The following is a 16,743-nucleotide window of genomic DNA, read 5'->3' as shown; positions in this document are numbered from 1 at the left end:
TTGACAAATCCGAAGAGAATGTAGTGAAACCATAAGCTACGAATCAGTTAGAATAGACGATTCTAGGCTCGAAGTAGTCGTTTTAATATTAATGATAAAGTTGTGAAGTCAGGGGAAGTAACGCGTCACGGACCTTCGAGGCTAATTTCGTGAAAAGAGAATCGAATCAGAAGCCGTAAAGTAGGTATCTAATCGAAAAGATGATCATAGTAATGAATATCGCTTCAGAATTACGACTACGCGTCATCACGAGGGCGCATAACCTGTTGGGTCACACAGAGAAATATAAGTGTGTTAATTTAGGTAAGCTAGGCTAGTGCTGGTGGGATGGAACCAAATAGTAGTGTTGAATATAGACGGACCACCTCTGACAGTCTGCGTTCCCCTTGCGCTGCATCAATAGATGACATTCAAGATGAGATTATTCATGTCCTGATATCCCTTGCAGTGCAATAAATAGTCTGACGCTCTGAATTCCAGTTGAAAGTTTGGTAATGTAACCTTTCGTAGCGCTGAGGAAAGCAACAGTCATATGGGTATTAGTGGTATGTACAAGACGTTTGGCGATGTTTGCGATATTAGGCAAGATAATTGCCATGAGACCAACATTGAGCAACTCAGCCCAATGTATTATACGCAAGTCAGCTGAGAGAAGCAGGCAGATCATGCGGATTAAGGTATGGAACCTCTGGAGAAGCCACAGTGGCCTGCCGGGCCCTACCCTAGGCGAAGGTCGGCACTGTATAAATAGGCTGCTGTGACGGCCCTCTCTTGAGGAGGGGCAGCGATTAACTTGTCGTTATTGAGTCCCCTGCACTATCCTGCAGGTACCTATCTGGTAACTGGCAACCGACTTCTCTCTAGCACTCTCGTCCTGCACTTTGTACATGAAATACCAGTGACATGAGAGGTAAGCGGAGCAGGGAAGTTGCACAGAGGAGGAACTGCAGCGAATTGTATCTGACTTCAGCTCAACATAAGGTCGGCGCTTCGCAGTGCCTCTGAATGTTAGCTTTTGATACTAGAAAACCACAAAGTACATGAAGCCAAATACCTTCCAAGTCTTCATCCCGCTTTAAAACGTTTTGCTCGCCTGTTTCAGTCACCGATATCATTGCCGTTTTGAGCACTGGTTCCAAACTGGGTGGGGCTGATAACACTAGCGCGACTTCCCAATTTACACGAACGCGAAAGACGCGCCGGGCCAGAAAGCTCCTTCGCGTTCCACTAGAAAGTGCTGGTCTAGATAATTGTAGTCTCGACCACTTCGACGCTCAATTCTGCTAAGCATTTTCTGTACTGTGACTCTGCAAGTGGAACTGCCTGTTTCTGGACCAAGTAGACGGTGTTTGCGTATTTGTTTCCTCTTGCTCCAGCTCTCTCAAGATGGGGGACAAGTCCACTCCCAAAACGCCGTCTTTGACGAAGAAGTCAAGCTCGACATCCTCCACGACCAGCAAGCAACAGCAAAGCATTCTAGGTTTCTTTTCCAAGGGTGCGGCGGCTTCGTCTTCTTCCAAATCTTCCAATAAAGTCACCACATCATCTCCATGTCTGAAGGAAACCACCAAATCCAACTCCCTGCAGCTCAGCAAGAAATCATCCAATGTGACGCCCGTCCCCAGCAGCGACGCGATCGAACCCTCGAGTTCGCAGGAGAACCATTCTGTTTCTACAGTCAAGGTATTCAGAGATACGCTACCCTCGCCTGTGATCTCTGCTGAGGTTTCCATCAAGCAGGTCGTCACCCCCAAGGTTGCATTCGGGAGCAGTCCTTCTCGCAAGGTACTCTCAATATCCACTCAATACAACTCGTACGCATGAAATGCTAATTGAAATACCCCACAGGCGAAAAAAGCCGTTAGTTACGCTGAACCTTCCGACGACGAGGACGAAGACGTGATCGTGCCCATGAAGACTTCCCGACGACGAAGCCGCCAACGTGCGGTGGTGCATGACGACGAGGATGAATACGAGGAAAGTAAAGATGCTGTAATGCAAGATGAAGACGAGGACATGGACGACTTCGTCGTGTCAGACGAATCAGATGGCCCGTCGAAGAAAAGGAAGCGACCAGCCCCGAAAGCTCAGCTTGCGCGGAAGAAATCACAGGTGTCGTCGCCGCCAATAGCCGAGGAAGACTATGAGATAGATGAGGAAGAGCTCAAGCTCATGGAGGAATTGCCGTCAACGTCCACAGCCCAGAAGTGGAAGTACGATCCCGACACCGTTGATCCTGTCAAGCTCCGAACACCGCCCCCGAACGCGTCCAAGGCGGCAGCTGCCAGGGGCAAGGCGCATACCAGAGAACCCGAGGATCGATATCCGTGGCTTGCTAAGATCACCGACCTGAATCGAAACCCTCCAGGTCACCCCGAGTACGACCCATCCACTGTCTACGTTCCGCCCGTTGCATGGAACAAGTTCTCGGCGTTTGAGAAGCAGTACTGGGAAATCAAACACAAACTGTGGGATACTGTCGTCTTCTTCAAGAAGGGCAAGTTCTTTGAGCTCTACGAGAATGACGCCACCATCGGTCATCAGCTCTTCGATCTCAAGCTTACTGACCGTGTCAATATGCGCATGGTCGGCGTACCCGAGAGCTCGCTCGACACATGGGTCAACCAATTCATTGCCAAAGGCTACAAGGTAGCGCGAGTTGATCAGATGGAGAATGCTCTGGGCAAGGAGATGCGCGAAAGGGACGACGGCAAGGCCAAGAAGCAAGACAAGATCATCCGGCGAGAGCTCGCTTGCATTCTTACCGGCGGCACTCTTGTTGATGGTGCCATGCTCCAAGATGATACGGCAACGTACTGTGCTGCTATCAAGGAGTCAATCGTTGATGATCACCCGATCTTTGGCATTGCCTTTGTTGATGCCGCTACTGGCCAGTTTTTCATCTCGGAATTTGAGGACGACGTGGACTTGACCAAATTCGAAACATTTGTAGTCCAGACCAACCCCCGCGAGCTACTCTTGGAAAAGTCTCGCATTTCCACCAAGGCTCTTCGAATCCTCAAGAACAACACGGCGCCGACGACGATCTGGAACTACTTCAAGCCAGGCACCGAGTTCTGGGAAGCAGACCTCACCAGGCGTGAGCTCAGCTGCAATGGATACTTCGCCCCTGAACACGACTTGGATGCCAAGGAGGTCTGGCCGGACGCACTGGCCGAAGCGAAGGACAAAGACATGCTAATGTCTGCCGTCGGTGCTCTGGTCCAGTACTTGCGCGTACTCAAGATCGAGCGGAATTTGCTGTCCCAAGGCAACTTCACGTGGTTCAACCCCATTCACAAGTATGGCACTCTCATCCTAGATGGCCAGACTCTCATCAATCTTGAGATCTTCGCCAACACCGTTAATGGAGGTACTGAAGGCACGCTATTTAGCCTGCTCAATAAGTGCGTAACTCCCTTCGGCAAGCGCCTGTTCCGGCAATGGCTGTGCCATCCTCTTTGCAACATTGCCAAGATCAATGAGCGACTGGACGCGGTCGATATTCTCAATGCCAATCGCGAAATGCGAGAGCAATTCTCTTCTCAGATGACTCGGATGCCTGACCTAGAGCGTCTGATCTCGAGGATAAACGCTGGGGCTTGCAGACCGGAAGACTTTGTCAAGGTGCTTGAGGGATTTGAGCAGATCGAGCACACTATGAGCTTGCTTAGTTCCTTCGGTGGCGGCAATGGCCTAGTCGACCAACTCGTCTCATTGATGCCTGATCTCAACGAGCCTTTGTCCTACTGGAAGACGGCGTTTGATCGCAAGAAGGCTCGCGAGGAGAAACTCCTCATTCCTGAGCGTGGCATCGAGGAAGACTTTGATGCGAGCCACGACCAGATCATCGAGATGAAGGATGAATTGCACAGCTTGCTTGACAAGAAGAAGGTCGAACTGAAGTCCAAGGCCCTCAAGTTTACCGACGTTGGCAAGGAAGTCTACCAGATTGAAGTGCCGAAGGCCGTCAAAGTCCCCAAGGATTGGCAGCAGATGTCAGCTACCGCCAACGTCAAGCGGTACTACTTCAAGGAACTCACAAGTCTTGTGCGCCAGCTGCAAGAGGCCGAGGAGACGCACTCGCAGCTCCTCCGTGAGGTTGCCGCCCGCATCTTCAAGCGCTTCGACATTGACTACGGGACCTGGTTGCAGGCCATCCGCATCATCTCCCAATTGGACTGTTTGATCAGTCTCGCGAAGTCATCCGCGGCGTTGGGCGAACCCAGCTGCAGGCCCGTCTTTATCGACGAGGAACGTAGTGTTGTCGAGTTCGAGGAGCTGAGACACCCATGCATGCTCAACACTGTGGATGACTTCATACCCAACGACGTTGTACTTGGTGGTGATTCTGCTAAGATCAACCTGCTCACGGGAGCCAATGCTGCTGGTAAATCGACCATTCTGCGTATGTCCTGCGTAGCAGTCATTCTCGCCCAGATAGGTCACTACATCCCTGCGACGAGCGCCCGTCTTACCCCTATCGACCGCATCATGAGCCGGCTGGGCGCCAACGACAACATCTTCGCAGCACAGTCCACCTTTTTCGTCGAACTAAGCGAAACCAAGAAGATCCTCTCGGAAGCGACTCCGCGCTCACTCGTCATTCTCGACGAACTGGGTCGCGGCACTTCCAGTTACGACGGTGTGGCCGTTGCCCAAGCCGTGCTGCACCACGTCGCGAGCCATATCGGCTGTGTCGGGTTCTTCGCGACGCATTACCATAGTCTTGCTACCGAATTTTCCTCTCATCCCGAGGTACGCTCCAAACGCATGGCTATTCAGGTCGACGATGCCAACCGCAAGATCACTTTCCTCTACAAGCTCGAGGACGGAGTCGCCGAGGGAAGTTTTGGCATGCATTGCGCGGCCATGTGCGGTATCAAGGACAGCGTGATCGAGAGGGCTGAGGAGGCGGCGCGGGAGTGGGAGCACACTTCTAGACTGAAGGAGAGTCTCGATAAGGCGCGCGAGGGCTGCTGGATACCCTTGGGTGTTCTGAGTGATGTCGCTGCGCTGCTGGATGATAAGAAGGCCCAGGATGTCGATGGGAAAGGTCTGGAGGTTCTGATGAGGGCAATTGAAGCCTTGTAAGAAATCTGACAGGCGTTTTACACTGCTATAGCATACTGGGAGAAGATGTTGATTTGCTGTACTGATATAGCTGTACGGATAGATGATTTAGTTACTAGCTAGAGTAAGGGACGGGAAGACTTTGCCGCAAGAGCAACGGCTTGTATGGGTTTTAGAGTGTGCTGATACAAAATACAATCAACTGATGTTTCCATTAGTCCTAGGATGATCAGAATGTTCTTCGTAAGTCTCTTCGAGCCGCGATCTACCGAGTACCTTGGAGATGCTCCGGGGTCGTAAAGAGTTAAACTAACTACTGCCTTGTCGTCGCCGTGATACTGAGTATTTCAGTGGCTTTCATCCTCCTGAAAATCTATGTACATACATCCCGGCATGAACCAGGCTTGAGCCAACTTTCAAAAGTTAAATCGCCAGTACATGTAGCTAGTCAATTTGGCTATTTTCTTCAAGCTCAGACGGGCGTGGTGGGACAACAGTGGCGGTGGTGATGAGGCAGCAAACGTGGCGAATTTCTTTACAGAGGGCAATGTATAGAATTATTTCTTCCGGCTTGCCGAGTTCCATTCGGTTCAAAGGGAAGGAGCTGCGGCATTGTTTGGTTATGTAATTGCATCATTTCCTGAATCCTAAGTCAACCACCCCATCTGCGACCACCCTACTTAACAACCTACTTCGTGACGCGACGCGACCCTAAACATCTCGACTACTATTTTCTATATGAACGCATTTACACGCGTCTAATTAATAAGAAAAATTGCCCACCTATTCCTCGGCAACTTTAGGCCTAATTACTACTATAGTTATCTTTATCAAATTAGGTATACTGAACGGGCAGTGTATGCCCGCAGGCTCAAGGTGAAGATAATGGAGACGGACAACAAAGATCCTTAACAAGATCAACTGTCTGGGAGGGTAGCAAAAGGATAAATGAAGAGTCATGTTGCTCTAATCAGATTAACAAAAGTACCTCAGCAGGTATGACTAATTGACTAAGCCTTAACAGGCTGAACAGAATAGGGCCTCGACAGGTCCTGTGACGAGGCAGAGGCACTGCGAGTACAAATCAAGGTTGCGACCTCAGTCTACCTCTGTTGAGAAATACTAAATTGAAGAGGAGAGAGAACTGGTTTCAAGTACAGGTGCTCACTCTGTTATAAGGAGGACGGGTGTTCCTGCTCTGCTAATCGACCGGGTGACAGGCGTCACAGTTCCTAGAACAGGACTTACAGGCATTCATGTATTTCAGGTTGGCGAGACTGTCGAAGCCTATGTCCTTGAGGCTGCTGAAGGCACTGCGAATTCCATCATTCAATAGCTTCATCTTTTCCGGGTTCGTAAGAAGGTAGTAAGTCAAGCCGCTGAGGAGGGTGGCTATATACCGATTCAGTGTTCTGGACGAACGTGACAAGTGGAGTAGAGGAAATACTCACCAGTGGTCTCTGAGCCAGCCAGCATAAAGAGCTCAGCATTAGAGTGCATCTCCTCCAAACTAAGTCCCCTGCCATCCTGGGCCGACAGGACCGAATTCCAGATATCCGGGTGGTCGAACCCTTCAGCCAACCGTTGATCAACACGCTCGGCCGAGTGTTTGCAATGCGTGATGCGCTGCTCCGTAGCCCACTTGGGCTCGACGCGGGTGAAAATCACATTGAAGAGGGGGTAGTAGTTAATAATGGCAGCGAACGGCAGCATTTTCAAGGACTCGAACACAGAAGCGACCCAAGGACTGAATTCGTTCTTGGCCAGAAGGCCCAGCGGGTGACCGAAGCACAGGTCAGCCATAATATCAAAGGTGTGAAGTTGAACAGCCTGGTCATCTCAACGGGCTTGCCGCCGTCGCCGAGCTCGTGCAGCTTGGATATGAGGATGTTGACGTAATTCCGGAGGAGGGGCTCCTGCGCTCGCAGGGCACGCTCCGAAAATGCGGGCGCGAAGAGACGTCGTACCCGAGAGTGGTTCTCTTGCGTGGAGGTGAGCACGCTGGGAACGCCTACGCGAGAGATGATTAGTCTGGGGCCAAAATGGGCTGCTGTTTTGAACCCTAACATTGACAGGCTGGACAGAAAATTCCTGCGCCTTTGGGTTTTCAAGCCTTCCTTTCTCATAGCCGTGGATGTCCTGTCAGGCTGGAGCGGCAGTGTAACTCAAGTCTGTGGGACCGAAGCGCACAAACGGTCCATATTTTGTGTGCAACGAGTGCAGCCAGAAAACATCCCCGCCCTGAATACAAGCGCTCCAGTATGGCCAGCGACTGATGGCACATTTCTTGGGACCAGTACATTGGCCAACGGGTGCAGCGTGAAGAAGTAGATGCCGGTGGCGACGGCATACGCCACGCACAAGGTCACGGCGGCAAGAACCGTGTGGAAGCATACGAGTCCATGGGGAATAGAAGATGGAAAAACTCCATTCCACTCTCAGAGATGGCGATCGGGCCGCAGGACTTGAGTCAGGGTGATGCTTCGATGTGGGAACACGAGACGAAGAACAGGAATCTCAGCATCTGCCAGAGCCACACGGCAGCAAGGAATGAGTGTCTAAGTGCGCACAAGACTCCGGTCCGAACCGAGAGAGCCAGCCGCAGCAGAAAATTGGGAATACCCTCAATTGCCTGATATGAAGTCGCAAATCCCACGAGCGGATAGTTCGCAGACCAGATAAACCAAGATGCGTAGTGGATCAACTTTATTTAGCCACACCCCTGTTAAGCACCTTCGTTTGAGATTAATACGCACGCTATACTAAATTGAGCTTAGCTTACACTAGAGTACTTCCAGACCTAACTAACGATTTTTTCCCTCACTAATCTATCTTCAGTATTATTAACGTACCTATAGAGCGCCGACCACGAGATATTTATACGAAGCACTTGACAGAGGCTAACCACCTACGAGTCCAGACGCTCTATTCCGATAGCGGCCTCGGCCCGACTACTATTGCGAGGTAAACGGGCTTCTCTATTAGCCAGGTTAAGCATACTATTCGGGCTAAATCCGCTACTGTTAAGCCTTGTACAGGCCGCCCACGAGAGCTTAGTACACAGCAGGAAGCCTAGCTTGTTAAGTACGTCTGTAACGAGGATGCCACACGTCTCACAGTATAATAGTCAGGTAGTGCAAAGGGTAGCTAGAAGTAGGCCAGTGTATGGGTGCGTATATTGCAAGACTGATTCTTGAAGAATCCAAACTAGGTGCGAGCGTCTCGAGTTCTCCTCTTAAGCTGGGCGGTTCCGGGGTTCTACCGGATCGGGGGCGAATCCCTCCCGACTCAGCTTGTCAGCTGAGACCGGCCCGCCACAACGGCTCTTTCCTTACAACGTCATCTCTTCAAAAGAGGGCCGTCGGGCCACATTCCTCCAGCTCTCTTGTCTACTACACGGTGTTTAGAGTATACGTAATCCGATCCGCCCTCCGCCGCCTCGGATTCAAGCGACAGGTCGCCCGAAGGGAACCACCTATTTCCGAAGAGAACCGACAACGGCGTCTTTAGGCTCAAGAGTATACCAACTGGACGATCGAGCAGTGGAGGACAATACTCTGGACAGACGAGACTTGGTGTTAGGCAACCTTTGTGGGCTTTGCCAAGACCACCAAGGTTACTACGTGACTTAGCCCTTTGGGACTAAGTCCAACCTTCGTGCTCGATAGTATTAGATAGAAGAATGTGACGGCCGGTGTCACGATGCCACGAAACCCACTAGCTGTGGACCCGTAGGAGCACTGGCCATCTGAAGGCGGGATTGAAGATCCTCAGATGTGAGCCAGCCTGTTTTAGTTACTCTTTCTTTCCTTGTCGAGAATCGTTAAGTCAATACAGTGCATTAGAGTGTTTTGACTCTTCAATTGTGCTCACCGTGACACATACTACGGTATCAGGCCAAAGTTTTCACCCCCTGGACAAGTACCAGTGGACCACTGCTAAGGTAACGCTATACTGATTCTTGCCTAGCCTACTCATCCTAACGAAAACGTACTTCCACCTCTGATTCCAACTTGCTGTTAACGCGTATTTAGCAACTACAATTGGGACTAAACACCTTACAGAAGCGGATCGCCAACGAATTCGAACCCTCTACTTAGGTGGTGGTACATCGAAAGCCGAAATTCACACTACTACAACGTTTTCTCTTAATCATATTAAGACAGCTATTAAGGTCCCTTCACGCCAGGTAGCGAAGAGTTGGCGCGTGCCTAGGTGGGGCACGGTAGAAACACACAATTGAAAACTTACCCATGATACCATAATAGTATACTGCGCCGATACTTCAGGTAATTCAGCTGCATTGGCAGGTCCGGGAAGTGGGAAATGTAGTGGTATCTGGCCCAGCAGGACCCTGACACGGTCTCCTTTACCCCCTCCACCCTGCCACCCCCCGCCTTACCCGCCCTGCGAAAGGGCGTCTGATTGGGATGACCAAGTCAGCGACCCGCCCAGCTTGACTCGATCACTCCTCATTGGGTATCCGTGAGTCGCGCGTCACAATTGTGCTCAGTGGGGGACTTGCGGGCTCCAACTAATCGCAGATTGTCTGAGTCCCTTTGCTGAGCAGTCCCATAGCATTCGATAGGAGTGATCCGGGTAGACCAAAGGGAGTAAAGATGGGTCGGGCACCACGGGGCTCGTGATTGTGTGGGGGAGATAGCCGGTAATTGAACTATAGTAAAGACATAACAGTCGCGTGATGCAGCCAAGCAGATTGCAAGCGACTTCCAGGGATTCGCTTATCCACATCCCGTCTAAGCAGCTATTTCGCCCAGCCCAATGGCTTGCCTGACCGGAAATCCGAGCTCTTGATTAACAAAAAAGGTTCCTGCGCGACCCGAGCCAAGGGTTCCCAGGGTGATCAAAATCTATACTGATTTATTACTAGTGGAGATTTCGACTAGCCTCCCCTTGGCTTATTCTTAAAATGGTTCCTACGAGTAAACTCCATCCAAAAGGCCTTGTCTAGTCATTGGGAGTCTGTGGCTGTGGTGTCAAGTGGGCATAGCCAAGATTGCAAATCGAAGTATTAGTGTGTTACCGCTCGGAATGCTTTCCGAGCGGTAATGCCCAACATAGATTACAGTTCTCACAGGGGTGGCTATCATACTATATCTTACACAACAGACTCTCCGATGAGTAATCGATCCTTCCACAGGGCGCGTACTGATAGACTCTCAAATATGCGACACATGTTTGGCTTCGTCTGCCCATGACACGCATTCCCTGCGACTCTTCGTAATCCGATGACGCCGGGCGAAAATATGCCAGAGGCCAGTCCTACAGTAGCAATGGCCTCTATCGCTGCCACGCTCACGGGAGAGCAGATTGCCGCTCTGGCCTATGCCCTGCCGCCCCTCGAGCCCGAGGGCCTCTGTTACTTCGTCGAAATCATCTCGATTATCATCGGTGTCATCGCCACCATTGTCGTCGGCCTCCGAGTCTGGATTCGAGCAGGCCTTTCCGGAGCCACCAAGAGAATCTGGGGCGTCGACGATTATCTTGTGATAATTGGAGTTGTATGGCCCAAAATAATACCCATTGACCCCTTTCCCCCTTTTTAGTTTGTCCGATGATTATGACGCCAACGAACTGAGCTAACCCTGCGGGCCGTTCCGTTCGACTTACAGCTTCCGTTCATCCCTTCCATCGTCTTTTCCGTATACTGCGCCCGCTTCGGGGTCGGACGCCTCGACGTCGACCTCCCCGATCCGCTGTACCAGGTGCGCGCCCTCGAGTATGTCATCTATTGGGAGATCACCTACTTTATTTCGTCCACTATTTTCAAGTGCGCCATCGGTTTCGCCTGCGTGCGCTTGGACACAAGGGGCCGAGTATTTTGGCCTATAACCATCAACATGGGCATCATGGTCATAGTCACGATTATGGCTCTGACATTCATATTTGCCAACTGTACTCCGTTCCAGGCTATGTGGAATCCTGCTCTGTATGTGTTTTCAGAGTTCTCAGTTTGCATCTGGAGTTATTTGGGGATTAGTTCCGATAATTGCATTAACATTAGTTTAATTCGATGCTCAAGTTGTTAACGTATTCCAACAGCGGGCGTTGCCAGTCGATCATCGGCTTTCAGACACTCAGTTACATAGTCTCTGCCGTCCAGATGGTGACAGATTGGGCGTGTGCTCTGATTCCAGTTTTCATCGTGGCCGGGCTCCAGATGCCACGACGAACAAAGCTATCCGTCGTGTGCATCCTGGGACTGGGAATCCTTGTTAGTGTAGCCACCATCGTTCGCATACCTTACTTAAAGTACTGCGACACGGTCAAGTACCCAAATGACCTACCGTGTAAGTTGTAATCATAACATCATGCTTGGGGTTATTTTTCAATATCTCGGAGCGGGCTAACAATCGTGCTTGCATAGATCACCTCGCTGCTATCGTTATTACTTCTAACGTCGAATGTGGTCTTGGCATCATCGCATGTTCTCTGCCTCCTCTCCGCAAACTCTTCAAGTTCTATTATAGATCTTGTCATGACCCCAATACGAGCGGCCAGGTTAGTGAGCTTCGCATTCTCCCTTCGGACAAATAGCTCGGGTCTTAAATCTGATCGGATTCGACTGGACTCCCTCTTGCATACTCTTCACCCGGTGCCTTGACTAACAAGATTTAATTGCAGAGTGGCCAAAATTTGAATTCCCAGATGAAGCTCAGCTCTCTAACGACAAGCAGAAACTACCCTGTGTCAGCTCGTGCCCATCCTGCCAACGGTGAATGGGGTCGCCTCGATGATGAGTCGTCTAGTCGGAAGGTCATCGTCCAGGAGACTGACGTTCATGTCGCCTCAGATCCCGGAGTATAGCACAACAAGTAGAAAACGCAAATATGAACTTCGGATTTGAATATTTTTTCCTGGTACATATTTTACATTATGAAGGCGTGAGGACCGCAGTTACTACTCTGTCCCATATTAGTCACTGCAGGAGCACCTCTCTTCAGTATAGCAGCAATGCCTGCAATGCAGAAAGGGCATCACCATAAATCGCGTTGGGGCTAAAATGCGGAGAAGCCTGTTCAGGATGCTTCTGGATGCTTAACATGGTTAATAAGTCGAACCATGCCCTATCAGAGTTCAACAGCTCTTACGCAGGTAGACCGAATAGTCAGGAGCTCGAACCGATCTATGCTCAGTGCTCCTTGCAGTGTTAATATAACTGTAATTCGATCGTTGAACCAACCACGCACCATTTCCTATTCCCGAACATCTAGCCCAGTCCGAGACGAACCTTGGCGCCTAGACACGCCTTACAACGTCTTTGTGGTCAAATCACCAACTAGGCTCTTTGACCATGATGATAAACACTTGAAAACATATTGGCAATTAGTATAGCTACCCGACAAAGGTCCTAGTTGGGCCCTAGCCAGAGCGGTTGTCAATTATTGCATTATAACGCAGACCAAGCGGTCATTATCTGACATCAATTTGTTTGAAACAGATCCATCAACCGCTCCAAATGACACCTATTTCGCCTGGTTCGCGATGGCTTCATTCTTTATTCCACCATAACGCCGGCGCCGACGTCATTACTCTTTTATGTAGATCTATTCAAATTAGCTGGGATTTCAAGCCGTCATTTTTCCCCTCCTTAAGTCAACTACAAGATATTTAATCTAGGGTAGAAAAGACACCAATACGAGCTAATATTGGGGGTGCGAAGAGAATCCTCGACTATCACGAGATCAAGGCCTCTAACCAAAGCGTATTTGACTATTTTAGCGTCGATAACGCCACGAGGATATGAACCCTTCAAAGAAGAAGCGATAAATACGACTGTTTAAAATCTAGTAGCGACGTAGCGCGACGCTATAGCGATCCAGATTCGAGGACCCTATATAACGACCCTAGAGTCTCTAAACTTCGCGGCCGGACGCGTAGGGTTAGCAACGACGACGTCAAATTAATCGACCACTACTACGAATAATATTATATAAGTGGGATGGCTATCGCTAGCGTTATTAAAGGGGTCTCGCATAAAATAGCTCATCCCTATATAAGGCCCCTTAGGATTACACTATATCTAAAGCAAGTCAAAGCTAACCTCTACTGGTCTACCAAGAAACACCCGTTAAGCGAGCGATTTGTAAGAAGAACCTTGGCGAAAGGTCCAGTGTGCTGTATTTTCTCAGTAGAAAGGCTCAAGTGTAGGGTCCTGTATGACGCAGAGCAGAGGTAATTGCAAGGGCCGTAGCTTGGGCCTAGCCCCATGACAACCTTAGGCTCAGTAGGACGAGAAGTAGCGCTATGTGACGGGCTCACTGCGAAACTATACAGCTCAACATGGCCAAATACTGTTAATTATCTAACTGAGGAGGAAAGTAAAATATGCGAGTTGTCCCGGGAACACGGACTATGTTTTGTGTGCCCTCGATGGTTCCTTTGGTGGATCCGGACGCACGGTCCTTGCAGCTCCGGATCCCATATCAGGCACAGCCTGTCACACGCTACAAGGTAATCTATAGATACACTTCATTTCGGATTTCATGGTGCTAGAAAAAGGCACTTATATCGGAAGCCAAAGGGCCACAATCAGTACTAGGTCGCTGCACCATCAGAAGATAAGATAGATATAACATAACTTCCCTAAGAGGAGAAAATTTCTTCCAAGTAAAAAATATATTCCCCTATCTAATAACGTAAGCGTAAGGCTGTCCACTATCTAGCTATAAGTCATGTTAGGCCGGCGGAACTATCTATCGGCATTCAATATTCGTAATCGTGAAAGGATAGCTATTCTCTCAGGTGTACTAATAGCCAGTTCTATAGAACTTGTACGATATAGTCTGAGATACTGGCCGTATCTCTTCCGTAGAGACTGAAATGTAGAACATACTATCGGCCTCTTGTGTACTTACCCATTTTACCATCTTACTGCATTGCAAAAGTGGAGGCTGTGCTAGATGCGTTGCAACGATGAAATTGTGGATTGTGATCAGCACTCTGGCCTCCTCCAGTAAGTAGGTAGAATGCAGTCTAGAACCGCCCTTTTGTACCTGATCGCTGACATCCAAGCTCCGAGCTACAAGTAACATGGCGAGGCGTCGTAGAAGCTACTGTTTGCACGCGTCCGTTTGCGAGCTATGCGTTTGCAAGCTATCCGTTTGAAGTGAAACAGCACCTAACCGTCTTTCCTGCCTACTCCTCCGCCAACGCCCACCCATACTTAGCACCGATTAGCAACACGAGATGTGGTCATTGATTCGGACTATGCTGGCGTTTTCAGTGGTATATAAAATGCTCTGTCACGCTAATGATGTCCAAGTATCCCTAGAACGGACAGTAGAACGATACGGCCTGGTTCTTGACGCTATCTGTGTCACCGTCTCGTCCGCAGAATGAACAGTCTAATCGAGTGTCCAACAGGCTAGCGGTGTCTTTCGTGGTCGTAGGCGCATTTACAACGAAACTGGACCGGGAAGGTTTGCGAGGGTCATAGCCCTAAACGGGTTTGCCTGGGGAATAATCACGCATTTGATCCAACAGATGGGAAGGCATCGGGATGTCAAAGTTGTGTACCCCTCCAGCTAGCGAGTCCACCTGACTAGCTCAAACGCGTCCATGGATGCGTGGGTTCATAACGCGGCGGAAGCGTACTCTGCACGCCAAGACGCTCTGGTTTCTGAGAAAGATGTATGCACGGCAATGGAACACTTTGCAGAGAGATTCATTACCAGTTATCCGTTACTAGCTGGATTCAATATCTATGAGATCTCGAAACGGCTCGGCGAACATTTCGTGTCTTTATTACTAAGACATATTTCGGTGAGAATCTCGGGAGCGTACGGGCTATCCTTTAAAAGAGGGTTTGTTCATCGAGCGGTCTATCCTAAGCCAGAAGGGAATACTGAAGTATTAGAAACTAGAGATTTAACTTATATCGACGATCTGACTGAGTTGCTATTGAGAGCAGGACAGACAGGACCCGTGGATAATGACGTCTTTGACGGGGCCTCCGGTGACAGCTTTGATTTGAAGGAGGTGTGGCGGATAGCGAGAGAGTTGATTGGCAATCATGCTACAGTTGTTTTCAAGGATCGTGTGGTCCAGGAAGAACTTGGCCTTGATACAAGTTTCGCTCGCCATTTGTTGAGAAGGGATTTCACGCTATTAAGTCTCGGGTTGCGCAAGACAATCAGCGAGTCCGTTCGACCTTCTGAGACCTTCAAACCTATGGAAAACAGGGATTTGGTTCCAGGCGTGAATCTGCTTAAGTTTGTTTGTAACGTACAGGGGTTCCGTATCACAAAAATTTTAGAGCGGTCCTTGAATCAGTGGTTCAACAAGCTATCGACTTCTCACCAAGAATTATTAACTGAATATGTGGACCTAAGGGGTTTATCCAATCGTTTACGTTCCGATCTAGCTATAACACACATGGGCGAATTCACTATCGAAGAACACGGAAAACATGATTGTCAGGCTTTTATTGATATTCATGCTGACCCTGCTAAGAGAGCCAGCTATCCCAAGAGTTCGGAAAAGACAGATGATATTGTTGGCTGCCAGGGCTATCATCTCCTGGCATTCCTATTGAGAGGCCGAAGACTACTACTTTCTGAATGGGAGCGAGGACGAGAGCAAGCGATGGCCGTAAAGTGGAAATACTTTCTCCGACCTTGGGACAAACCTTACCTCATTGCGGTGGATGTTGGAGCAACCTACTTGCGGTTTGGAATTATAGGTCCGCATAATCTTCTACATAAACCCGCCCGGATCCCTAGCCCTAGCAAGCAATCGTATCCTCAAGATACACTTGCTATGCTCCAGGAAAGATTACTGGAGATACTAGTCCACGAAATCAATATCGCTATGGCTAGTCATAGGGACCTGTCACTTGAAGAAGTTGGGATATCATTTGGTGCCGTCGTCACTCGGGGTGATTCGGCCAGAGGTTACAACTTTAAGAAAGCTTTACTGGAACGCCTACCTGGTGTGCGTTTGACTATCCTGAACGATATTTTGGCTGCTGCTTGGCGGTATAAAGACGAGGGGCGATTCTGCCTCGTCACTGTGAGCTCGGGGGCTCAGCAACAAGGTATTCAATCCTGATCTCCGTGTCTTGACCAGCTTGATCTCGATGCTGCTGGTGTTGGTGGTGAGATGGGCTATGTGGTCGTGGAGCCGTGTGCTGTGGATGCGCTGGTGCAGTATGCAATATTGCAGGCAACGGCTCATCCCGAAGAACTCACGCGCTCGTAGTTGAATGCCTTTGTACACTGAGACGCCCAGAAAATAAACGCGGGGCATCTGAGAATGGCAGTTAAAAAGCGTGACGAGTTTGTAGTGCGCTTGCTTGAGGAAGTAGACATTCCGTACTGTTCCTGCGCAATCTTGCGGACCTATGCTTCTACAGTTCTGGGAGAGGAGCGATTCGCCATGCCCAGAGGTTGGCCGCGTAAGGGGATTATGGCATCGTATCCATCGATATAACTGACGGTTGGCTCCAACAAGCAATCGCAACGGGCCATTCGCTCGCGCTTAAAGTTCTGCATAATTCGACATATCCACTGGCACTGCGTATTTTACAATTGGGAGCAGCTATCGGCCTGGACAAGTTCATTATCGTAGGCGGATTCGCTATGAAGACCGGGAAAAGGGCGTATCTACAGGCACTACAGGATCATTTGGTGCGCTTTGCCATCTCTC

At 49.6% G+C, this 16,743-nt stretch overlaps 3 protein-coding genes across 3 annotated transcripts; 2 read left to right on the top strand and 1 right to left on the bottom strand.

Annotated features, from left to right (window-relative positions):
- The first annotated feature begins 1,207 nt into the window (after positions 1 to 1,207).
- BCR38DRAFT_80131 (muts domain V-domain-containing protein) lies at positions 1,208 to 5,281 on the top strand. Its single transcript, XM_040865659.1, has 3 exons — positions 1,208 to 1,683; positions 1,738 to 1,785; positions 1,849 to 5,281. The coding sequence occupies exons 1-3, from the start codon at positions 1,387 to 1,389 to the stop codon at positions 5,092 to 5,094; spliced, it is 3,591 nt and encodes a 1,196-aa protein (XP_040710898.1). The 5' UTR covers positions 1,208 to 1,386; the 3' UTR covers positions 5,095 to 5,281.
- Positions 5,282 to 6,274: 993 nt separating this feature from the next.
- On the bottom strand, positions 6,275 to 6,876 carry BCR38DRAFT_489770 (cytochrome P450; the record flags this gene model as incomplete). The annotated part of the gene is made up of 2 exons (XM_040864436.1): positions 6,275 to 6,465; positions 6,525 to 6,876. The coding sequence occupies 2 exons, from the start codon at positions 6,874 to 6,876 to the stop codon at positions 6,275 to 6,277; spliced, it is 543 nt and encodes a 180-aa protein (XP_040710897.1).
- Positions 6,877 to 10,367: 3,491 nt separating this feature from the next.
- BCR38DRAFT_353944 (uncharacterized protein) lies at positions 10,368 to 11,631 on the top strand (the record flags this gene model as incomplete). The annotated part of the gene is made up of 4 exons (XM_040856831.1): positions 10,368 to 10,595; positions 10,707 to 11,023; positions 11,137 to 11,384; positions 11,462 to 11,631. 4 exons carry the CDS (start codon positions 10,368 to 10,370, stop codon positions 11,629 to 11,631), a joined length of 963 nt encoding a protein of 320 aa, XP_040710896.1.
- Positions 11,632 to 16,743: the final 5,112 nt, after the last annotated feature.

Source organism: Pseudomassariella vexata, assembly GCF_002105095.1.
Source record: "Pseudomassariella vexata strain CBS 129021 chromosome Unknown BCR38scaffold_18, whole genome shotgun sequence".
NCBI classification, from domain to species: domain Eukaryota; kingdom Fungi; phylum Ascomycota; class Sordariomycetes; order Amphisphaeriales; family Pseudomassariaceae; genus Pseudomassariella; species Pseudomassariella vexata.
Note: the sequence above shows the minus strand (reverse complement) of the source record. Positions and strands in the feature narration are given on the sequence as shown.

Coding starts and splice junctions, on each gene's coding strand:
- BCR38DRAFT_80131 (XM_040865659.1), top strand. CDS start 1,387: ATGGGGGACAAGTCCACTCCCAAAACGCCGTCTTTGACGAAGAAGTCA. Junction 1,684..1,737: donor ATTCTGTTTCTACAGTCAAG/GTATTCAGAGAT, acceptor GTTTCCATCAAG/CAGGTCGTCACCCCCAAGGT. Junction 1,786..1,848: donor GGAGCAGTCCTTCTCGCAAG/GTACTCTCAATA, acceptor AATACCCCACAG/GCGAAAAAAGCCGTTAGTTA.